General features: G+C 36.9%; 1 protein-coding gene across 2 annotated transcripts in view; it reads left to right on the top strand.

The window, feature by feature from the left end:
• Positions 1 to 25,248, top strand: part of LOC136030487 (carnitine O-palmitoyltransferase 2, mitochondrial-like) — a 106,405-nt gene that overhangs the window by 68,675 nt on the left and 12,482 nt on the right. For both annotated transcript variants that reach the window (XM_065709504.1, XM_065709506.1), the window contains exons 7-11: positions 4,129 to 4,328; positions 12,775 to 12,944; positions 17,199 to 17,312; positions 19,895 to 20,003; positions 21,588 to 21,783. In XM_065709504.1, coding sequence (XP_065565576.1) covers positions 4,129 to 4,328; positions 12,775 to 12,944; positions 17,199 to 17,312; positions 19,895 to 20,003; positions 21,588 to 21,783 — 789 coding nt within the window. The remainder of the gene's footprint in view (positions 1 to 4,128; positions 4,329 to 12,774; positions 12,945 to 17,198; positions 17,313 to 19,894; positions 20,004 to 21,587; positions 21,784 to 25,248) is intronic.

Raw genomic sequence — 25,248 nt, 5'->3', positions numbered from 1 at the left:
GCACTAGACCCTTAAGGTCCAAATCGGCGGTGCTGATCTCCGTTTCATGGCCCTTCAGCCAGGAAGTGCAGTGGGGGGCTGGGGGCCAACCATCTTGTACTTTCACACACCCTTCCTACCTTCCCCAGATTTTTCTAGATACCCATTTAGAGCTGGGTCGACTCTGGCTGATTTTACAGAGTCACGCCACTGACCCCCGTCAGTGGCGGGCCGAAAAAAATGAAATGCATCATTTTGACCAAAAAAGCTCTCTTTGACGGAACCGGTCAACCCATTCAATGTTCTTTCCAAATATAGCAATCACTGCCGTTGCCATTGCGTCCCAACTAGTGAAAATTACATCACCGAATTCAGTGTTCAAGAATCGTCTATTAAGGGTTTCTAGTTGCTATATGCTGAAACACAAAATTTTGCATTCCTCTTAGGAAGTCCGGTTTCTTTAACAAATGAGAGCAATTTCGAAAGCGGTGGTTTTCAATTTAATATTTTTACGAGGAAATAGTGATATTTTATACGCGAATTTATTAATCCTGCTTTATTAACCTAGATCCAGTCTGGTTGAGCGAGTGATTAAGTGAGCCACTGAAGTATGGAAAGATTATTAGGAATTCGGTAAAGTATATTTAGCCGAAGTGTAATTCTATATTGAGCAGCTTTCAAGCTATAGCAGTATTTGAAAAGCAGTAGTTTCCGGCATAAGGAGCGTGGGTTCGAACAAGAAAGTCAGGCTACAAGTACAAGTAATCTGGGTTTGTACAGCCATCCAATATAAAGTAAATAAACGGGTACTGTAAAGTTTCATCCTATATAGGCTTTTAAGTTGAAAGTGCGATATCTTATAACCTTAGAAATCTGCACGAGAAGGACATAAAAGAAAAAAACAACAGAAGAAATAGAGGGGAAAAGGAGATCCAAGATCATACAAGCTGAGATCAAGATTGGAGTGGGCCATTGTCTAAGAGGGCAGGTGTTTTCTAATCAACATTTTAAACAAAAGCAACTTGCAGTTTCGTCACACGAAGTTCCCAAGTTCCATATGTGCGTTAATTGAGATATATGTGTATGGGGGTACTCCAAACCAGGATGATTTTACAATCCTTTGGGGGTAGGGTTCCTTTACATCATCATTAAATAATCCCATTTGCCCTGCTAGCAGGCATATAAAGAGCTGTTGTACGTTGCTATTCAGATTTTAATCTTTTGATGTACAAAAAAGTTTTTACATTCTATGTGGTACTAACTTTTACCACGAAGTACCGTATTTTTTTGGTTCGGGGGGGGGGGGGGCAGAAAAAACTTTTAATAACCGCATCAAAAATTGGTTTATATGTATTTATGTTACGTTTGCGAGTGGAACAAAATTACGGGAGGTGGGGGGCAAACCCGTGGGTGAGCATTTCCTCTTAGATCTCCTCTTGAAATTTGGGCGTAGCATGATCCTATCAGTAATAACTTTTTCTTTCCTTTTGTAAACCCATTTAGGAGAAGAGTATTTTGCAGAAAGGCGTGTTCTTTTGCAGTTCTGATGATACCTTTGAACAGAATTGGCAAAGAATATAGTCGATCAAGAAGTACTATGAAATTAGACACATGATACGAAAAATATGTAGTAAAACATTAAATGATTCCCAAGCAACACTTGGCATTCTCGGCTAGTTAGAAGTAACAATTTGACGCGGCACTGAACTCAGAGATTCACCGACACTGATTTCAAATGTTTAACAACTCCAAAACCTTAGCTACTAATGGTTTTGACCAGGGCTGCATCCAGGATTTTTTGGGGTTTTTTTTTTGGGGGGGGGGGGTATACAAAAAGACTTAAAATCATTTTTTTCAATGCATTTTTTTCTTTTTACGAGTCCGACACAATATTGGGAGGGGAGGGGATTCAAGCACCCTAACTCCCCCCCCCTTTGGATACGACCTGGGTCCCCACTCAAAATGTAATTCAAATTCCATAGTATCTATGTGGACTATTTTTTCCTGAGGCTATCCTCGAGGATGATTCCTATATCCTTGTGCGTTCGATCGTTCCAAGATTACTTACCCGACAAGCCCAAAAACTTATCCATAGCGTTTTAGGAGACGTAACTGAGGACAAGGCTGGCAGGATTACTAGTTGAAACGGCCTGGACTAGCTGTTGTATAAGTTATACTTGCTAACCCATGAAAACGCAGGATTACTGAGCATAAGTGACGTCATATATGAACAAAAAATTCAATCTTTTCAAAAACGGAAAAATATGTGAAATAATATACAGAGAATAAAAAGAGACAGTAATTGTGAAAAGCGACACACCTTCAGGGGTTTGTAAATAAGCTCTGTTTACAGTGGAGTACGTGATTAATGTTGGTATTCGTCTAGTTACCTATAGAGTTTCAGTTGGCAAGTTTCTGGATCAGTGTGTGTTGTTATCTTTTACGGATTACACCCCGGGAACTTAATATTAAGTGGATAAGCTGGATGTCCAAACACACTTTTGTCAGTGTCAGAAACATTCGCTCCCCCTTTGTAATTTTTTGAACAGTTTACGGCAAAGCCCGATAAAGCTTCCTGAAAGGGCGTGTAAAAAGTAGGCTTTGGGCTAAAAACATTTAGCCCAAAATATATTTTTTGGAAACATATGGGTCCATGCATATATGTGTATAAAAACATATGGGTTGGTTTTGGATTCGAAAGTTTCGAAGTGCTTTTCTATGAATTTGGCTGGATAAATTTAGAATTTAATTATTAGAATTGGCCTTGGATTTAGGTGTTTTGAACCGTTCTGGGACTAGTTTAGGAATCACGCATAAAGTGAAACGCGCTAGAATATAATTAACCTGTTTTGCTCTAAATTATTCTTGCTAAGGTTTTGAACAATACACGGAAAACCCGCCCGTTTGTCCTCAACGGGTAAGTTGCTTTATAACCATTTTACAGAAATGCCGTTTTTAAAAGCTTTTATTGTTATTATTATCAGTATTTGTGCGTCTTTGGACCCTTGCCTTCCAGGCAGGTATGTGTATGGAAGTCTTTACCAGGCATAAGAATTTGTCAAAACAGCAAATTATAGATAAACTATATTAAAATTATGGAAACATAATAAAATTCCTGGTTTTTCCAAGAGAATCCTTCCTAAGACGCTCCCCTGAGTACGTGCCTGCTTTTGGGAATTGAACTTTACTTATCTGTCTTTTGCTAAAATTGTCTTTTTTTTTTTTTTTTTTTTTTTTTGTAAGGCCCTTTAATGAAGAGCGAAAAGTCCAAAGGCTGAAAAAAAGGGAAAAACGTTTTACTTGTCTTAAATTTTGGAAATAGGATTAATATTTTTAAGACGATACTGTGCCGTAAAAATCATTTCTTGAGCCTCAGCATCGGCTGAACGTTTTTAGCGTATTCTGTCAGGTGACTAGCTGTCATCGAAAGCTGTTGATAATTGTTGGTTTTGCCTGTGAAATTTGACTGATAAGATGGTGAACTTTTCTTTTCCTTTTGTTGGCGAGTTTTTCAATCAAAGCAGGTAGCACTACAAGGGACACCTAAAGAGACCAAACTACTAAAATTACAATTGCTTTGACCGAATTTTTAGTGTTTTTCGTACAGGTATGCTTGAATATTCTTAGGGATTGCCCTTTCCTGAGCTTTAAAAAGAAAATTTTGCTCCGTTTACTCGAAAAAAGAAAGTTCACTTAATAATGCGAGTTTTGTTAAAACTGAACATTTATAGTTCTGGTACAAAACGGTGGAAGTTAAATGTTTATAATACGTTTATAATGTTTAACACATTGTAAACAGTCTCAGTTTAGGTAATGACTAATGATCAGATTTCTATTCAGATAGTTTTAATTTTGGCATTTTTTTGCCAGTCGTTTTTTTTGCAAGTTTTGTTAAAACTGAACATTTCTATGTATGGTACAAAGCAGAGGAAGTTAAATGTTTTCTAATATTTCCGGGGAAGTTTGTGTCGACTTTTAGTCTTCTGTTGTTTATTCAGATCTCTTATCCAAGCTATATAAGTTAATGCTACACCACCCAATCAATTTTCAATAATTTGCTCAAACAAACTAAAAAATTTTACAATGGACGAAAAAGAGTGATTCTCAACACGGCCAAAATTTAAATTTTTCAACTGCTTTTTCTTCCAGATGGTTTGATAAGTCTTTCTCCCTCATTTTATCGAAAGAAGGAAAAGCTGCTATCAACTTTGAACATTCATGGGGCGATGGTGTTGCCGTAATGAGGTTCTTTAACGAAATTTACAAAGATTCGACTGAAAACCCCAAAGTACATCCACATGAAGAAGCGGTAGCAAATATCGATCCTTCGAAACATGTCAAAAGGCTTGGTAAGTCACGAACTCAAAATTCACATAATAATAATAATAATAATAATAATTTATTTATCACCCACTTCACAAAACAGAGGTTAAGTGGAGTAAAATACAAAAGAAAAACAGCAAAAGTAATACAAAAGAAACAAGTATAATCACATACAGAAAAAAGACGGATAAGGCGATGAAAACATCCTAGCCTATAAAGCGCTTCAATAGCTAGCTTCGCAGATAATTTTTCGAAAGCACCACTAATATCTGTCGCACAATACTTTTCAACCAGTTTTGTATTCCGGTAAGAACGAGGTAGATATAAAAGAAATTCGCAGTACCGGTAATAATTTATGCGAATACATTTTAGATCACCAGTCAACAGAAGTGGCCTAATACCAGAACTGAAGAGCACAGAATGATCACAAAAATTTGAGTAAAGCCGAGTTAGCGCTCTTCTCCTATAGTGTCCACGATTTGCTACAATCTTAGAGTAACCGAGCCTCAGCTTATCGCTAATATCTTTGACAGCACGAGACAGGAGAGCATTCATAGAATCGCATACTATTATACCAAGCCAACGAAACGATTTAACACGAGAAATACTAAAACCATCGCAGTATAGTGATTCTGAACAATTATTACCGTTGAAAACAAGAAACTCGCACTTGTCAATATTTAGGTACAGACCGATATCGCGGAAAGCAGAAGTAACTGACTTCACTGAACGGGCAAGACCAGACTCAGTTTGACTAATCAGAAGAAGGTCATCCGCATAAGCCAGATATGAGATATCAGATGGTCCTAGTAGGCACGTAGTCGATATTTTTGATAATACATTTTCAATACAAGCATTAAAAATATACGGCGAAAGAACTCCCCCTTGTCTTACACCGCAACGAACAGGGATATGACCAAAATAAGAATTATCTAATGAGTTAAGGCGAAGGTAAGAATGGGAGTACCAAAAACGAAGCACGTGAATTACCGACAGATTTACTCCTCTCTGGCATAATGCTGTCCATGCTTGAGTATGACAAATACTGTCAAATGCTTTAGACAAGTCTAGGGTTGCGAAATGAAGTACGCGACGAGTGCGATGGGCATCTTTTAATAAAGAAGTCAAAGCACGGTGAGGATGCTGACAGCCTAGCCCAGATCTAAAACCAAATTGATTATCATCATTTAGAGCAAGCTTAGTGGTATGAGGTAGTAGGAGGTGTTCAAAAAGCTTGCTAAGAGTACAAGCTACCGTTATCGGCCTATAAGAACTACAAGAAACCGGATCTTTTCCTTTTTTAGAAGTGACGTAACGCTACCGCATAGGAACGAATCGGGCACACACGAACTACTCAAACACATTTGAAAAAAACAGTTGGAGATGAGATACCAGTTCAAAAGAATTCGGAACAAGATTCAAAACACTAATCCCATCAATATCCAAAGATTTTGATTTTAAACCCTTAATACCTTTAATAATAGCCCACTTTTCAACTGGAATCACATGTCTCTGACATAAACGTGACGGTAAATTTTTTTCAAGCAAACACGAAAAACGCTTATGCACTGCATAATTAACTTTCGAAAATATTTTTGAATAACGTTCGATCCAAGATGGGCGAGATATAATATCACTAGAACTTGCATCCTGAAACTTAGCAGAATTTATCACTTTTCGCCACTCACTATTACTTTTCGGAAAAGTTTCACCGGAGTAACGAACGGCACGAAGATGGCGTTTATATTCGAGTTTCATCTTTTGTTTTAGATCAAACACAGTGCCCCGAGAAGGTCGACCACAGGCAGACCAGATTCTTAACCAGAATTTGCCTTATTCTTGACTTTTTCCAGCAATGGATCACACTTCCAAATTGGTTTTTGGGTATTCCGCCTGACACGGATCAGCGGGATGGCCACATCTTCAGCTTGCTTTATACAGAAGAAAATGTCACGATAATAGCGATTCAAATCAGCACGAGCATTGTCAATAATAGGGTGCGCATTTGTGCAAAGAAGATGGAAAGGGACACGTACGGTGGACAGTAGAGTTCCAAGGGTAGCAAGGTAAAGAGGCATGTTCGCACTAGACCAATCACGTTTTTCAAACCACTTATGCGACATTGAGGGTTGGTTCGAGTATATGTCAGAAGTAACCATAATATCAAAATACAGAGGTAAATGATCATAATCTCTCTCATCTTCATCAACATGTACTGCTGAAGTTTGTAATGAATGATGGCAGATACAGTGGTCTAAATTTGAGACAGAACCACTACAGTGGATATATGTAAAACTATGGTCTTTCGTTAGGACCTTAAATACTGAGGGTGGACACTGAAAAAGCGCTTCCTTTCGTGTCGAGGAAACGGTGATGTCACAGTCTAAGTCTCCTATAAGCACCCACTTGTATCCCAGACGTTCAATACCAGATATGAGAGTCTTTAATTTATTGCAGGCATTCGCATAGCTGGAGAAGGAAGAAACAGATCTTCTATCATGGGGCAAATAGGCGTTGATTATGATCACGTCCGCAAGCCGGATTGCAAGATAGTGTTCAGAGGATTGGTAGCAGCTAGGAGACAAATAGCTAGGCAGAGATCGCTTAATTATACAGGCAAGACCGCCAGAAGGCCTGCCTCGGGTACGTCGGGCATTCGTGATGAAAACAGCATGTTGAGAACTTCGCCTTAGAAAGTTTACACTGCAACCTGGGAGCAGGTGTTCTTGTAAGAGAACAACATCATGATTAGCTAGTTTCTCATCAAGGCTTAACACTTTATCCTTTGTCCCATTGATGTTGAAAGAGCAAACGGAGACTTTATACTCATTCATGATTGCAAGCGAGAAGGCCGTGGAACTTTGGAATTAGCAAGAGCCTTTAGTTTGGAGCAACGAAAACTGTAAGCAATATGATCTCTACTACAATTTGCACGCTTTGGGGCTTTGGGGTGTTACTGCAAGGTGAGTCTCTGGAGTCCATATGGGGACCAGAGCACCGTGAGCATTAGTAGTTTTTATCGGGACATTTTGCAGCAAGGTGGTCAGGTGATTGACATTTCCTGCAGCACCTAGGAATTCGCCGATATTCATACACTCGGAATAGTTCATAGCCTATCTTCAGTCCAGATTTAAGGACCGAGGAAAGAGAAATTTCGTCTTCGAACGTAATTTTCACACAATTCGAGCTCCCAATTCTCATAGCGTCTCGAACACCCCTGCAAGCTTTAAGAGGCGCAAGATCAAGATCTTGTGCAACGCCTTTCATGATACCAAAAAACTTTTTCTCCACCATTTTTGCTTCACAATCACGAAAAACCGAGCGCGCAGATTTGCAAAAGTCAGCAGCGGCCATGCTATCGATCTTCACAATCAATTTATCACCAGAGGCTCGAACAGTATCAATGCACTCGTGACCAGAAATACAGTCAATTCTTTCCTTCCGTTTAGATGCATTATCGATATCACGCGGTACATTCGTGATAATAACAGTGGCTTTGCTTATATCACTACCAGTAGCACTGCTCGGAAGGCTGGGGAAATTCAGATCATAAGCTGACATTTTCTCATTAACTTGCGAAAGAGAGTCTGTTGAATTCCATTAAGTTTAGAAGCTATCCTGGAGTGAGCAACTGCTGGAAAACAGTGAACTTCGGCTGGGGAACGGATAACAAAGACAGGCATGTCCTTGGAAGCACTCTGATTTTGAAAAAGTTCTAACATGTCTTTCAAATGATTCAAAGCTGCGTTTGAACCCGTGCGCCTTGGATAGGGCTCGGTCAATTTCGGCAGCGAATCCCACAGGATTTTCTTCGATTTGGCAATATCACTTGACTCGAAGAATTCGACCGCAAATTTTAAGATCACTGTAGCTTCGACACCTTTTTCATTATTATACTGCAGAAAGTTCAGAACAGGGGCATAAAAAAAGCAGTCCGTATCCGAATCAGAGTCCATTTTCATGAAAATAGTCTGTTAATCCAATTCCGAGTCAAAAACATAACCATGGGCAAAACACGTTTTTAACCGCACTAAAGCTGAATGGTAGTTGCCTAAATTTCAGAAGCTCAAAATACCAATAAGCGAGGGAAGCGTAGGCTCCTGCTATTTATTCCCCGCAATTTAAGGGAGACACACTCCCGGCAGGTACAACGGCGCTTGCTACAGAAAACCTCCCCTCTTCTGCTCGCTTATAAGTAAAAATTTTCAAAAATAATTAATGAGTCTATGTGATTATCTCTCGCTTACTGAAATGCTGCGTAATAATATTGCTCAAGGTCACGAACTTAAATCCTTTGCCAGGTATTGCGAAATCTAACTAGTTCGCATGGATTAAAATTCACTGAAAAGCTTACTGGTTTGAAATTTATGATATCCAATTCTAGACAGATGTTTTCATCTTGAACTACAAATCAATACTGAGCCTTGAACATAGTCTTAGCTCTTAAAACATTTGGTATTAATTAAAGAAACCAAAGGAAAATAAAACAATTTAAATATAGAAGTATAAGCTTTTCTAATATTTAGAATGTATTAAAGAAAAAGGTGTGGAATTGATCTTTGTACCATGAATCAAACTGTTCGTAGTAACGAACTGTAGTAAGGAGTAACCCGGCTCAATAGTAACCAAACTCTAAAAAATGGAATTTTGATATCAATAGATACATCAAAAGGATCGTATTTTTATGCTGATTTTAAATATATAAGTTTCATCAGGTTAAGTCTTACCGATCAAAGTTACGAGCCTGAGAAAATTTGCCTTATTTTTGAAAAAAGGGGGAACCGCCCCCTTATTTTCGAAAAAAGGGGGAAATTGTCGTTTCTCCGATTCGACCATCTGGGGGGAGTAGGGGGACGGTTAAATCGGAAAAAATAGAAAGATTAGGTATACGAACGGGTGATCGGATCTTAATGAAATTTGATATTTAGAAGTATCTTATGTTTTAGAGCTCTTATTTTAAATTCTGACCAGATCTGGTGACATTTGGGGGAGTTGGGGGGGGGGGACATAAAATCTTGGAAAACGCTTAGAGAGGAGGGATCGGGATGAAACTTGGTGGGAAAGATAAGCAGAAGTCCTAGATACGTGATTGACATAACCGGAACAGGTCTGCTCTATTTGGGGGATGTGGGGGGGGGGGGTTAATTCTGAAAAATTAGAAAAAATGAAGTATTTTTAACTTACGAAGAAGTGACCGGATCTTAATGAAATTTCATATTTAGAAGGACCTCGTAACTCAGATCTCTTATTTTAAATTCCAACCGGATCCAGAGCCATTGCGGGGAGGGGGAGTTGAGGGGAACCGGAAATCTTGGAAAACACTTAAAGCGGAGAGATCAGGATGAAACTTGGTGGGAAGAATAATCACAAGTCCTAGATACGTGATTGACATAGCCGAAACGGATCTGCTCTATTTGTGTGAATTCGGGGGGGGGGGGTTAATTCTGAAAAATTAGAAAAAATGAGGTATTTTTAACTTACGAAAAAGTGATCGGATCTTAATGAAATTTCATATTTAGAAGGACCTCGTAACTCAGATCTCTTATTTTAAATCCCGACATATCCAGCGTCATTGGGGGGGGGGGACCGGAAATCTTGGAAAACACTTAAAGCGGAGAGATTAGGATGAGACTTGGTGGGAAGAATAGAAATATGTCCAAGATACGTGACTGACATAACCGGACCGGATCCGCTCTCTTTGGTGGAGTTGGGGGGGGGAGTAATTCGGAAATATTAGAAAAAATGAGGTATTTGTAACTTACGAACGGGTGATCAGATCTTAATAAAATTTGATATTTAGAAGAATTTTGTGCTTTATAGCTCTTATTTTAAATCCCGGCCAGATCGAGGGACATTGGGGGGAGTTGGAAGGGGAAACTGGAATTCTTGGAAAACGTGGAAATTTATAAGTGCCCATTGTCTACTTATAGTATTGGTTATTGGGAAGTATACAGACGCTTTCAGGGGGATATTTTCTGTTGCTAGTGGGTTGGAGGGTTGGGGTTTGGGGGTTACGTGGGAGGATCTTTCCATGGAGGAAAGATCCTCATTTATCATGGAGGAAGAGAATTTCCATGAAGGGGGAGCTGGATTTTCCAGCATTATTTAAAAAAACAATGAGAAATTAAATATTAAAAATAAGTTTTTTCAACTGGAAGTAAGAAGCAACATCAAAACTTAAAATGAATAGAAATAATTACGTATGTGAGGGGTTTCCTCCCCTTCTCAATACCTCGCTCTTTGCGCTAAAGTATTTTTAATAATTTCAAAAGAGCAATTTATTCTAATTATATGGCCTTTGTGATTCAGGAGTCATTCTTAAAAAATTGGAATAAATTTCGAACTTTAGTGTAAACAGCGAGGTATTGACGAGGGGGCGAACCCCCTCATATACGTAATAAAAATATACGAATATGAAAGTACGTTACGTAAGTTAATTCTTAAGCTATGCATATTTATTACTAATAAAATCGTTCGTAAATAGAATTTAAAGTTCTAGTGGCCTTTTTAACTAACCGAAAAATTGGAGGGCAACTAGGTCCCCTCCTCTGCCCTTTTTTCTCAAAATCGTCCGGTCAAAACGTTGAGAAAACCATTTAGCCCAAAAAAAGCAAAAATTAATATGTAACTTTTGTTTTAAGTATTCATGTACGGCGGGCCAAAATCAAAGTCTGCATTAATTCAAGAACGTTCAGAAATTAGATAAAAAAAAAAGCAAGTTTTGTTTTTAACTGAAAGTAAGGAGTGACATTAACTCAAAACGAACACAAATTATTCCGTATATGAAAGGGCCTGTACCCTCCTCAGCGCTCCCCTCTTCACTCTAAAGTTTAACTCTTTCTCACAACTCTACTTTTTAAAACAATAAAAAACTCTAGTTTTAATGTCGCTCCTTACTTTCAGTTAAAAAAGACTTGCTTTTTTATTTGGTTACTACTAAGAGACACTGTAGCCTATACCTTAAATAGGCGATGATCCTAAAAAAACAATTCCTGTTGTAGGAAATTTTAGGATCTCCGAATCATGAAGGACAAGGTGCGTCAGACCCTGCCTGACAGATGCTGTAGTGCAATTTTCCATCCCTTCGACAGATTAAATGGTGTACCAAAAGAAAAATCTAGGACTTAATCGTAAATTCAAGATAAGGTGTTGAATGCTGTCCCAAGCTGTCTTGCTGACAGTCTTGGAGGTATGTAACTGTGTGGCTCGAAGTTGAACTTTTCAGCAGAGATGGGTTGGAACTTACAATGCCTGAAGCTATATAACTAGGAAGTTTATTGCAGCGAACTACTAAATGATACTTGGTAAGGATAGATCACTGTTGCTTGCGTTAAATCTTGCGCATCCGGTTCCCAGACCAGATTTTGAACGATGAAATCCAACGACTTTGTTGCAGCATTAACATAATCTTAGGGATCATCAAGCTCCGCCGGCTCTGTTGGCTTGGACACGCTTTAGTCGCCTTCACGATCGCCTCATTAAGACAAAGATGAACCCATACCAAAACGGTGTAGAAGACAAGGAGGAGAGTTAAAAAGCTAGTAGACGCTAGTTAAAGAAGATCTTGAGCCAGCTGGAGTTTTTTGCAAATTTGGCCAGAGATTAGACAAACGCTGGCTGAGGTTCGCCAAAGAGTCCGATCACCAAACCGATCAAAGAGACCGATCGAAAACAAGGCCTATCATCATGGGAGGCTATCATTCATAAACTTTTTTTTAGATGCTGGGTGAGGCGGAAACGCTTTGTCCTGGTGCAGGGATTAGTAAAGTCGTAAGTAAGGATAGGAGTAGTGTTGTTTAAAGATACGAGGATTGGATTTTGTCAAGTAGGAACAGATTTCGTAAAATACACGGAAAGAGTTTTGCCATTGGGAATTAATGTGGTTGTGGTGGAATATTCAGTTTGAAGGTAGGCTGAGGATTATAACGTAAGGTTTTGTACAAGTTGGGAGAATTATTGAAATGTTGCGTGATTTGGGGTTCCCGTGGATAGACTAGTCTGGCGGAATGTTGTAACTCCGTGAGTTTTTTTATTTGTTTCGTTTTAGTACTAAAGGGTCCGTTTTTATGGATGTTTGAATTCCCTTTCTAGGGATCTGATGAGTGAAATTTTAGAATAATTAGGCCATGTTTCGTGAAGGATCAGGTGTTGCCAAAAATTGTGCTTTTGACCTTCCCCCTGGAACAAAAAGGAAAGTATGACTTTCTTGAATGGGATGGGAGAAGTCATAAAAAAGGATTTAGAGGTAATTTATACTTTGCAGGAGGGAGTAAAGAGTGAACCTTTCAGCATATTGGGGTAGAAGAACAGCATGTTGTCTCTAGGCTGCTAGAAACTGCAATGGGTTGTTATTAGTTGTAGTTCTTGTTCGTATTAGTTGTAGCTCTTGTGACGATTCATTTAAACTAGAGAATAAACGAATTTGGAGCCTTTGTTTTTTCTTCTTATTTCTAATCACCATTTTATATCCAGATCTTAATATTGATGATGAAATAAAACATGCCATTACCTTGGCTCAGAAAAAATTTGACGATGCAACTGGTGCTCTTGGTGTCAATATTTTGGAAAGTGATGTTTTTGGGAAGAATTTCTGTAAGAAAAATAGAGTTAGTCCGGATGCTATGATGCAGTTAGGCTTCCAGGTATAATATTTTTGTATTAAAGAAAAAGTTGCTAGTTAAATTCACATCTTATAGTTCCTCATAAAGGCAGTAAGAGTCAACATTTACCCGGAAATAATTCAGGATGTCTGTTTTCAGTTTGTTAAAAAAAAGTTTTTGTTTTTTTGTATGAACTAGCGGCTATTTTTATACGTTTTTGTTAAATCTTTTTTCTACTATTGCTGCATCATAATTTGTCGGTTTTGAATTACATGATGAATAAACATTTGTGTAAAGCTTTTGCCAACTCGATGTTGTTAAGGGATTTTACCTAATCCCCTTCCTCTTTTCCAAGTGCTTTAACATATTGTTAGATCTATATAGTCAAGAAACAAGAAGTTATATACTTAATGCTATATTATGAGTATCCCGATGTAAACCTATTGCCTGCTCGATATTACTAAGGGATTTCACCTTAATCCCTTTCCTTATGGATCATAGCATGAATACCCCAGTGTATTGCGTTTACCTATTAGATCGCAATAAGGGGTTTCGCCTGAGTCATCTCCCCCTCCTGTAAGTGCCAAGCAGTAAGTTAGAACTATATAGGCAATATACAGACATCTGTATGCTTAAAATAATGTAATGAATGTCCCAATGTAAAATTTTTTGTCTATTTGATATTATCAAGGATTTAGGCTGTACCGGCTTTCCCTTCGATAAGGGCCCAAACAAATAGGTTGGAGTATTTAATAAATAAACTATTTTTTTTATATAGTTAGAACTTTATTATGAATGCCCCTGTGGTAAAGCTTTTAATTGTTCAATCTCATAAAGGGTTTCACCTGAATCACCTTCTCATTCTCTAAGTACATTAGGAAAACTCCTCCTGGCTAGTGCTTTGTCCATAGCAGTTAATAAAAGAAAAAAAAATGTACCAGTTTACAGCTTTCGTTTTATTTCTAGCTTCCACGATTTAATTTGGAACGATTTTAATTCTTTAGAGATGGGTAGGCCACGTTCTGCGGATGAAAGATGACAGATTGCCGAAAATTGTCCTTTTTGGCCAACCGTCTGAGGCGACACGGAAAGCAGGTCGTCCTCGTCCAAGTTGGGAGGATTTCATAAATATAGATTTAAAGGAAATGGGAACTTCTTGGGACGGTGTAAAGAGGGAGGCCTTGAATAGATTAGGTTTGAGGAGGAGCGTCTGTAGCTGTGTTGGCCTCAGGCGGCTTGGTGCTGCAGTGAGTTATTAGTAGTAGTAGTAGTAGTAAGTAGCTAAAAAATATTTCCCAAATTTTATATTATATATCTTTGAGTTTCAACATCAAACAGTTCGTGGTAACGAACTGTAGTAAGGAGCGACCCGGCTCAATAGTAAACAAAACTCTAAAAGAACGGAATTTTGATGCTAAAATATGCATCAAAATAGGATTTTCACGCTGATTTTAAATATATAAGTTTCATCAAATTTAGTCTTTGTCATCAAAAGTTACGAGCCTGAGAAAATGTGCCTAATTTTGGAAAATAGGGGGAAACACCCCCTAAAAGTCATAGAATCTTAACGAAAATCACACCATCGCATTCGGCGTATCAGAGAACCCCACAGCAAAAATTTCAAGCTCCTATCTACAAAAATGTTGAATTTCGTATTTTTTGCCAGAAGACAAATCACGGGTGCGTGTTTATTTGTTTGTTTGTTTTTTTTTTTTTTTTTTTTTCCAGGGGTCATCGTATCGGCCAAGTGGTCCTAGAACGTCGCAAGAGGGCTCATTCTAACGGAAATGAAAATTTCTAGTGCCCTTTTTAAGTGACCAAAAAAATTGGAGGGCACCTAGGCCCCCTCCCACGCTCATTTTTTCCTCCAAAGTCAACGGATCAAAATTTTGAGATAGCCATTTTGTTCCGCATAGTCAAAAACTATAATAACTATGTCTTTGGGAATGACTTACTCCCCCACAGTCCCTGGGGGAGGGGCTGCAAGTTACAAACTTCGACCAGTGTTTACATATAATAATAGTTATTGGGAAGTGTAACGACGTTTCCAGGGGATTTTTTTTTGTTTTGGGGGTGGGGTTGAGGGGAGGGGGCTATGTGGGGGGATCTTTCCTTGGGGAAATATGTCATGGGGGAACAGAGAGTCAATGAAAAGGGCGTAGGATTTTCTAAAATTACTATAAAAAAACAATGAAAAAATAAACATGAAAAAGTTTTTGCAACTGAAAGTAAGGAGTAGCATGAAAACTTAAAACGAACAGAGATTATTACGCATATGAGGGGTTCTAAAAATACTTTAGCATAAAGAGCGAGGTATTTAGGAGGAGATAGATACCTTGCTCTTTATGCTAAAGTATTTTTAGTAATTTCAACTATTTATTCTACGGCCTTTCTGATTCAGGGGTCATTCTTAAAGAATTGGGACAAAACTTACGATTTAGTGTAAAGAGAGAGGTATTAACGAGGGTACAAACCCCCTCATACACATAATAAAAATTTAAGAATATAAAAGTTTGTTACGTAAGTTAATTCTTAAGTTACGTATATTTTTTACTAATAAAAACATTCGTTAAAAATTAAAATTTATAGTTGCCTTTTTTGTAACCGAAAAATTGCAGGGCAACTAGGCCTCCTTCCCCACCCCTTATTTCTCAAAGTCGCCTGACCAAAACTAAGAGAAAGCCATTTAGCCAAAAAAGGAATTAATATGCAAATTTCATTTTAATACTTTATGTGTAGAGAGCCAAAATCAAACATGCATTAATTCAAAAACGTTCAGAAATTACATAAAAAAAACTAATTTTTTTTAACTGAAAGTAAGGAGCGATATTTAAACTTAAAACGAACAGAAATTACTCCGTATATGAAATGGGTTGTCCCCTCCACAATCCCTCGCTCTTTACGCTAAAGTTTGACTCTTTGCCAAAATTCTGCTTTTTAAAACAATTAAAAGCTTTAGCGTAAAGAGCGAGGGATTGTGGAGGGGACAACCCATTTCATATACGGAGTAATTTCGGTTCGTTTTAAGTTTTAATGTCGCTCCTTATTTTCGCTTAAAAAAACTAGTTTTTTTTTATGTAATCTCTTGGAAAAAGCACTGCAGTTTTATTCTCATTTTGACTCTTAAGCTGTTTCGGAAACCTAAAATTAAGTCAGGATTTGACATTTAAGAATTCATGGAAGAATGAATGCTACTTGACCGAATTAATTGTAGCCAACTATCCCGTTTCCGACAGGTAAACAGTGTTAGAGGCTAGTTAATATAGAGTGATTCCAGCAGACCATGTTTATTAGAAGGGGTATTAAATGACAATGCACAGGAATAGAAATGAAGAAAAAATTGACTTATGGGAAATTGATGCTTACAAGAAAATAACAAGTACAAGTAATGGTTATGCTACTCAATATTGATCATTTGCTTATGTAAATACTCTACGCTTTCTTCTTTCGAGCTTGCAAATTCTTTTGGTATCGTTCGAGTTAACATCTGTGAGGTCCTAATCGACAACATATTTATTGATATTAAAGAACAATAAATTGATTAAAATAACAATAAATTGATAAAATAACAATAAATTGATTAAAGAACATATTTATTGATATTAACATGCAAGTGTTTTCCAGGGCGTTTCTTGTACGTACTTTTGTACTTTTAACACCGGGTTTGTTGTTTAAATAGCTGTGCAACCATGACGGCCGTATCTGGGAGGTGGGTTAGGGGGTACGCCCTCCCCCCGAAATATATGTTCAACTCGGAAAAACGTAGCCAAATTTACATAAACAAATATTGATATTTTTTTAATTTGTGTTTGTCCCCCCTCCCAAAAAAAATTCTGGATACTGCCCTTCTAACCACTAACTTTTTTTGTTTCCATCTTGCCGTTTTTGATAAGAAAATATATCTATTGAAGAAAACGCCACGATAAAATTTAAAGTTTTTTCCCGGTTCTGTTTTGTTGGAAACACCAAAGACTCTACGAATAACTAAACAAATTCTTGCCAAAGGAAGAAGTAAACCCTTACAAATATTATTAAAGACCTTCTAAATTATAAAGGGTATTGTAAGTGTATTTTAAATTTTCTATTTTCTTTTGGAATTCAGCGTAAATAAATATACTAAAAGTCTTTATTTCGTTGTTTAAGAAAGTTTAGTTTTGTTCCCAACTGTGTTTTGATTTATTCAGATATTTTTTTCCTTTTTATTATTTTACCTGATTCAGAGACTTCTTTTACTAAAACACACAATTGGTATTATTTATCCTTACCTTTAATGTTTAACTTCTTTCGTATTTTCAGGTTGCTTTCCACAGACAGTATGGGAAAACAGTAGCAACTTACGAGTCTTGTAGCACATCTGCCTTCTTTAAAGGACGTACGGAGACAATCCGACCTGCTACAAAATACACGAAGGTACTAATAAAAAGATATTGTCAGTGGGGTATTAAAAGATCGTATTTTCATAATTGTAAATTTTTAGAAGAGCAGAAAAAAACCTCAAAACTTTTTATTTCCCCTCTGATAACTGTAAAAAACACGGATTGAAATGTATTGATTTTACATATCAATCCGTTTTTGTTTTACGGTTATCGGAGAGGAGATAAAAAAGGTTTGAGGGTTTTTTACTGCTATTTTGAAAATTTACAATTATGGAGATGCTTTTGATACCCGACTGAAATATTGTCATGTTTGTTTTCTTAAATAGAAATAATGTACATTACAGTATGAGAGAGTTGACGTTACCTATTGGGTTGGAGGTTTTGTAAAACAACTCCCCCTTTGTTTTTGCTCCCTTTTCAACACCTCGCTCTTCACGCTAAAGTTTTTCGCATTTTTCAAAAAGGTATTTAGGTTCTAATTAAGCGATCCTTGTGTTTCAGGAGTTGCTTTAAAGAATTGGGACAAAACTGAAACTGTAGCGTAAAGAGCGAGGTGCTGAGCAGGGGGCACCCCCTTCGTATGCGGAATTATTTCTGCTCGTTTAAAAATTTAATATTGCTCCTTACTTTCAGTTGAAAAACTTGTTTTTTTTTGGTTTTTCTTTTTTAATTTCTTGTCGAATTCTAAATTAAGCCAGGAAATCTCGCTCCACTTCCACGAAAAAATCCCCCTCCCCACGGAAATATCCTCTGGAAAATTATATCCTACTGAAAATTTACCCCGGACAATTACCCTTAAGACCTCCACGCGTAAAATTGAGTCAGTAAAAAGAAAGCAAGACATGTAAAGAAATTTCGTGTAGGAATTCTGGCAAATTCCCCGAGTATACAATTTTCCCTGAAAAATTCACTCCCTGGAAAGTTCGCTCTTCATGTAAAATTCTCCCCGTGCAAAGTCCCCCAGCCAAAAATTCTTCCTTCCCTCCCCTCTCGAAAAATGTATGCATACTTCCCAAAATACTAATACTATACAAATACTATGCATAATCAACGGGCAAATTCTATAACCTTAAGACCTCTCCCCAGAGGCTGTGGGGGTCATGTTATCTCCAAAGACATAGTTTTTAGGCCTTTCAACTATGCTGAATAAAAAAGCAATCCCAGAATTTTGATCGGGCGGTTTTGGGAAAAAGGTGGCGTGGGAGGGGGCCTATTTACCCTCCTATTTTAGTCACTTAAAAAGGGCACTAGAACTTTTAGTTTTCGTTGGAAAGACCCCTCTCCCGACGTTGTAAGTCCATTGGATTGATACGATCACCCCTGGGAAAAAAACCAATAAACACGCATCTTTGACCTTTCTTTTGGCAAAAAGTAAAAAATTCCGCATTTTGGCAGGTATGAGCTTGAAACCTCTACAGTAGGGTTCTTCGATATGGTGAATCTGATCTTATTATTTTCATTAAAATTTTATGAATTTAGGGGGGGGGGTTTTCCCCTTTTTCGAAAATCAGGCAAATTTTCTCAGCCTCGTAACCTTTGATGGGTATAACTAAACTTAATAAAACTTGTATAGTTAAAATTAGCATAAAAATCCAATTTTTTATATATCTATTGTATCAAAATTTTGTTTTTTAGAGTTTCGGTTACTATTGATTCGGGTCGCTCCTTACTTACAGCTCATTACCACGAATTGGTTGATAATCGTTGCTGTTTTAAATACAGGTTGTCACCAGATTTTTTTTATCTGAATGATTCTAATCCTACCGTTTATTACCACTACTATTAATAATCACTCACTGCAGCCCCAAGCCGACTCAGGCCTCCACCCCAATCTATTCAAAGCTTCACTCTTTACTTCCTCTTTTAAGTACTTTTACCTGCTTCTTCTTTTGCCCTAGATATATGTCCAGAAAGTAAAGTTTTTGGCAATCTGTCATCCTCCATTCGTAAAACATGTCCTAGCCATCTCAACTTTTCTCTCATTTTGACGCTAGAAAATGATATTTACCATATTTATCGTATAGCTTATTGTTTGACATATTGATAGTCAAATGGGTACCTAAGACTATCCGTAGACAATCCTTCTGGAAAAAAAATCCTCTGGACAATTCCAAAGGCAAAAAGGGCAATCCTTGGCAATCATCATCGAAAATAGCGACGAAGACCACAACGCCTTTCGATAACAAAACGTGACATAGCTATCATTTTGACCTAGCTAAACTTTCTTTCATTGTAGCCCTAGAAAGTGGGACCGAACCCCATCGGTTTTTTCTATGGTTCAATCCTACTTCAATAGGAGCTAAACATAGAAGCCTAGAATTTGGGACATCAAGAAGGCCCAAGTTTTGATATCCTAAATTTTGAAGGATGTCAGGTAACGAAATACCGGCAGTAGGATAATTACCTTATGGGATTTACTCACACCATGTTTATCTCATAAATGAAAATGCTTTTCAACTTTAATGAAAGCATAGATAGGGCTCTGATTCTCATATATAGGAACAATGGGATATTTGTAAGATTATTGCCATTTCTATGGAAATTATAAATATTATAAAGGGGTTAGTATTACTGAATTTGATTGGGTAACCTGGCTGATAATAATGGATTTTCTAGGAATTCTCAAAGACTATTAACGGCGGAAAAGGCAATTCAGCAGATTTGATTCAATTATTGAAAGACTGTTCAGCATACCATGGACAACTAACAAAAGAAGCTGCTATGGGTCAGTTTTTTTGTATTATTTGTTTTATCTATTTTTTTATTTACTATTTATTGCTGTTTGTACCTTCTTGTTGGTATATTTGCCTTCAGTCAACGCTACATAAATTTTTTTTGCTAGTTCCTCGTTTCAAGCAGCGACAATCGTGTCAAGATGTATCATTGCGTATTGATTTTTAGCAAGATAAAGTCCAGCTAATATTATTTGTTGGAAGATGAACTCTCTTTTAAGAAAGTAACCTCTTTCTTAGACCTCGTTATCATCTACACTCGACAAAAATATGTAAACTAATATAAAACACAACAATGCTATTATATGGATTTTGTATGGATTTTTTTTCCGAATGAAAACGTTGAAATTTTTGAAAAATAGAGTAAAAAATATGAATATTTACTAAGTACCATAGAAGAAAATTACTCAATATTAATATGTCATCGTGAAGAGTTGCATTTGCTTAACCTCCTATAGTAATTCCTCTTCCTTTTCCTTAACCTCCTATATTCCAATTTCCTTTATATTCCATTTGCTTAACCTCCTATAGTAAGTTCAGACGCAACGGTGTAACAGTTTCTAGGCCTGTAAAATCGGCCATGGAAAAATTGGATTGTGTTCAAGCTATATTGAGTTATATTAAACAAAAATGTGATTTAGCAAAGAGGCGAGTAAATTTTGCCACGTAGTAATATATTAATTACTACTAAGTTATTTAATATATTAAATTAATATAATAAACACCCTTCATGGGTGTACATCAGTCCACATCCCGTTTATTAATTGAATTCGTTAATTCGTTTGGTATGTTTCCTTCTAGAAAAACGGTTTACGTGAGTGCAAAAACAGGACTAGAAACAACTAGAATTTCTTTATTAAAAAAAAGTCGATGGCAGTATTTTTCCGTTTTTGTAGGCTTACAAATTAGTTTAGAGTGTGTTCGAACTTACTATTTGTCAACCAGTGGAATGTTGTTTTGGTGGACTATTGTAAAAAAAAAATGTTTTTTAGGAGTGTTTGATACCTATTTGTATTTTCATGCATCCAGTGATGTTTAAAAATTTTCTTCCTCGTAGCCCAGGGTATGTTTCAGTCATTAGAAGGGCTAATTTACCCTTAGATTGAAAGAGAATAGACAAGCTATAAAGGGTCAGGAAGCTGGCATTTTCTGAAGAAGTTCTGTGTAGGGGTGTAATTTGCTATGAGGAAGCGTGGGCAACTGTCCCTTCCAGACCTCGGTTTAACCCGCCTCCCCGGCCCCAGTGTGTCCCTCCAGTTGAAATTTTATTTCTCCAAAATATTTATTAAAACTAAGATAAGCCTGCATAATTCAAGCGACCACAGATATGGATCAGTATTTTTTTAGTATATCTTTTAGTATTTTTTGGAAAGCCCCCTTCAGCCATCAATCAGCCTCCTTCCCTCCTTCTCCCCGGTATAATGACGAAATTACGCCACTAGCTTTGTACCAAAATCAAATATTCAATGTGTCAAGTATCAAAATATTCAATTTGTTTAGTTACTCTGGCAGTGCAACTTGGACTTCTTTATAAGCTGAAATCGCAAAACAAAATTCGGTCTTTTTTTATTTTTTAGGGCAAGGTTTTGATCGACATCTGTTTGCCATGAAATATTACTGTCAAAGTGATGTTCGTCAAGAGCTACCAGGGATTTTCACAGATCCAGCTTACAGTAAAATCAACCATAATATTCTCTCTACGTCAACTCTGAGTAGTCCTGCTGTTCTGATAGGTGGCTTCGCACCGGTTGTTAGAGACGGATTCGGTATTGGGTAAGTGTTGCTATTCTTTTTTTTTGCCTCCTTGCTGCTGCCTCTCTTTTTTTAGCACGTCTCTCTTTTGCCGCTACTCTGCATTTTTACCATTTGCTTTTTGTTTATTGATTTTTAAGATATGGGATTGAATAAATGTTGCTATCCTGTCTTTTTCTGTTGCTGCTGCCTCTCTTTCTTTTAAAGTGTCTCTTTTTCGAAAGCCACTCCTCTGCATGTCTACCATTTCTTTTCTGTTTATTGATTTTTAGGATTTTGGCTTGGGTAAATGTTGCTATGCTCTCTTTTTGCCTCTTGATGCGGCATCTCTTTGTTTTAGCAAATCTGTTTATTTATAACCCGCAATAATACAAAAAAATAAACGCAGAGTAATGAAAAAAAATAATATAACCAACAAAGAAATCCACACAAAAACATAACATACATAACACAGCAATCTCCAATGAATTGCAAATCGAGACAAAAATAACTGAGAGTATCAATGGTGCATATCTTTTTCGGAGTATGAGCCCTCAGATCCTTAGCGATGTCGTCAAGCAGCACTAGCGGATCGGTAACTCCAAAACGAGAAATAATCTTGCGGTTTCTATCCCATCTTCGTAAATATAATGATAATTTGCAATAATTAAAATAACATCTCCTTTACTGAAGAACGTATTTATTCCGCATTAAGGGCTGAAAACCAGATAGAAAGAGAATTGTTGGAGGGCAAAAATAATGGTAAATTTTACATAAACCTCGAAAACTCTACCTTCCTCTATTTGGCTAGATTTTACCATACGATATACTGGCAACCAGAGACGAGCATATAGCCGAAAGTGTAACAGAAAAAGTAATGCCAAACCGTTTCATCTTTGAAACACACTTGAGTAGCATTGTACCCACATGTAAAGGAGGAGGAAAGTTAGAAATATTAAAACAAAGAAACTCGCATTTAGAAGCATTTACAAGAAGTCCAACTTTGTTCAAAGCATTAGTTAGAACATTTAGATTCTTAGTGAGAGCCAACCTACTAAGGCTAACTAGTAGTTCACTGGCAATAAAAAGGTATCATCCCTATTTTGAACTGTTTTACTTTCGTCATGGAAAGGCAGTGTGGTCTTCGAAGTTATCTAACTAGTAGTACGTCATCAGCATAAGCAATATGACTAATACCAGCATTTTTATAAATACAATAGGAGACAACATTCGCAAACAGTCTGCAAGCACAGTTTTAAAAATATATTGAGACAACACACCACCTCGCCTAACTCCCTTCTTTACTGTGATAGGTTCAGGTCTATCAGATATCCGTTTCAACCAAACAAACGAATTAAAATACCAACATGGGATAACTTGTACAACAGAAAAGTTGACTCCTGCTCTAACTAAGCTATGAAGTGCTTGCGAATGTACGATTTTGTGAAAAAACTATTTACCATTTCTTTTTAGTTTATGTTTGAGTTGGATAAATATTGATATCCTTTCTTTTATTTTTGCATTACAATCTTGATCTGAACATCATTTGAATGTTCAAACAGTTAGTGGTAACGAACTGTAGTAAGGAGCGACCCGGCTCAATAGTAACCGAAACTCTAAAAAATGGAATCTTGATACCAATAGTTACATCAGATGAATCGCATTTTAGTGCTGATTTTAAATATATAAGTTTCATCAAGATCAGTTATACCCATCAAAAGTTACGAGCCTGAGAAAATTTCTCTCATTTTAGAAAATAGGGGGAAACACCCCCTAAAAGTCATACAATCTTAACGAAAATTACAACATCAGATTCAACGTATCAGAGAACCTTATTTTAGAAGTTTCAAGCTCCTATCTGCAAAATGTATAATTTCGTATTTTTTGCCAGAAGACAGATTACAGATGCGTGTTTATTTGTTTTTTTGTTTGTTTTTTTTCCCAGGGGTGATCGTATCGACTCAGTGGTCCTAGAATGTCGCGAGAGGGCTCATTCTCACGGAAATTAAAAGTTCTAGTGCCCTTTTTAAGTAACAAAAAAACTGGAGGGTACCTAGGCCCCCTCCCACGCTCATTTTTTCCCAAAAGTCACCGGATCAAAATTCTGATAGCCATTTTATTCACCATAGTCGAAAAATCTAATAACTATGTCTTTAGGGACGACTTACTCCCCCGCAGTCCACGTGAGAGGGGCTGCAAGTTACAAACTTTGACCTGTGTTTACATATAGTAATGGTTACTGGGAAGTGTACAGACGTTTTCAGGGGGATTTGTTTTTTTAGGGGGAGAGTTGGGGGGCTACGTGGGAGGATGTTTCCATGGAGGAACTTCTCTTGGGGGAAGAATGAACGTTTTCCAATGAAAACGTTTGTAAAAAATTTAAAGTTCTAGTTGGCTTTTTAAGTAATCAAAAAATTGGAGGGCAACTAGGCCTCCTCCCTCGCTCCTTTTTTCTCAAAATCTTCTGATTAATAGCAATTAATTAATATGCAAATTTTGTTATGATTATTTATGTGCGGAGAGCCAAGATCAAAACATGCATTAATTCAAAAACGTCCAGAAATTAAATAAAAAAAACAAGTTTTTTTAAATGAAAGTAAGGAGCAACATTAAAACTTAAAAATAAAAAAAAATAAAAAATCTCAAAAATAATGGAAACTCTAAACGTTATGCAAGTCATTATATAAAAAAAAAACAAGATTTTTTAAATGAAAGTAAGGAGCAACATTAAAACTTAAAACGAAAAGAGATTACTCCGTATATGAAAGGGGCTTTTCCTCCTCGACGCCCCGCTCTTTATGCTAAAGTTTCTTACTGTTCTAAAAAGTAGAGTTAAGAGAAAGAGTCAAACTTTAGCGTAAAGAGCGAGGCGTTGAGGAGGAAAAGCCCCTTTCATATACGGAGCAATTTCTGTTCGTTTTAAGTTTTAATGTTGCTCCTTACTTTCATTTAAAAAATCTTGTTTTTTTATATAATGACTTGCATAACGTTTAGAGTTTCCATTATTTTTAAGATTTTTTTTTTTGTTCTTTTTGAACACCATAAAGGTGTTCTTTTTCGTATTCTTAAATACGCGTTTTAAAGAAATTTTTAAGGGGTAAAGATAAACTGTGAAATTGGTGGTCATACTTCTTTCTTTAGCATGTGCATATACATCTAGATGGGTAATATTGTCAGTATGTTCAGAAGTTGAGGGAAGTTAGTCAGTTTGGACAAGTCTCTATCAAACAGTTCGTGGTGCGAACTGTAGTAAGGAGTGACCCGGCTCAATAGTAAACGAAACTCTAAAAAACGGAATTTTGATGCTAAAAGATACATCAAAAGAATCGAATTTTCATGCTGATTCTAAATATATAAGTTTCATCAAATTTAATCTTTGTCATCAAAAGTTACGAGCCTGAGAAAATTTGCCTTATTTTGGAAAATAGGGGGAAACACCCCCTAAAAGTCAAAGAATCTTAACGATATCACACCATCGCATTCAGCGTATCAGAGAACCCTAGAGCA

Source organism: Artemia franciscana, chromosome 8 (assembly GCF_032884065.1).
Source record: "Artemia franciscana chromosome 8, ASM3288406v1, whole genome shotgun sequence".
NCBI classification, from domain to species: Eukaryota; Metazoa; Arthropoda; class Branchiopoda; order Anostraca; family Artemiidae; genus Artemia; species Artemia franciscana.
Note: the sequence above shows the minus strand (reverse complement) of the source record. Positions and strands in the feature narration are given on the sequence as shown.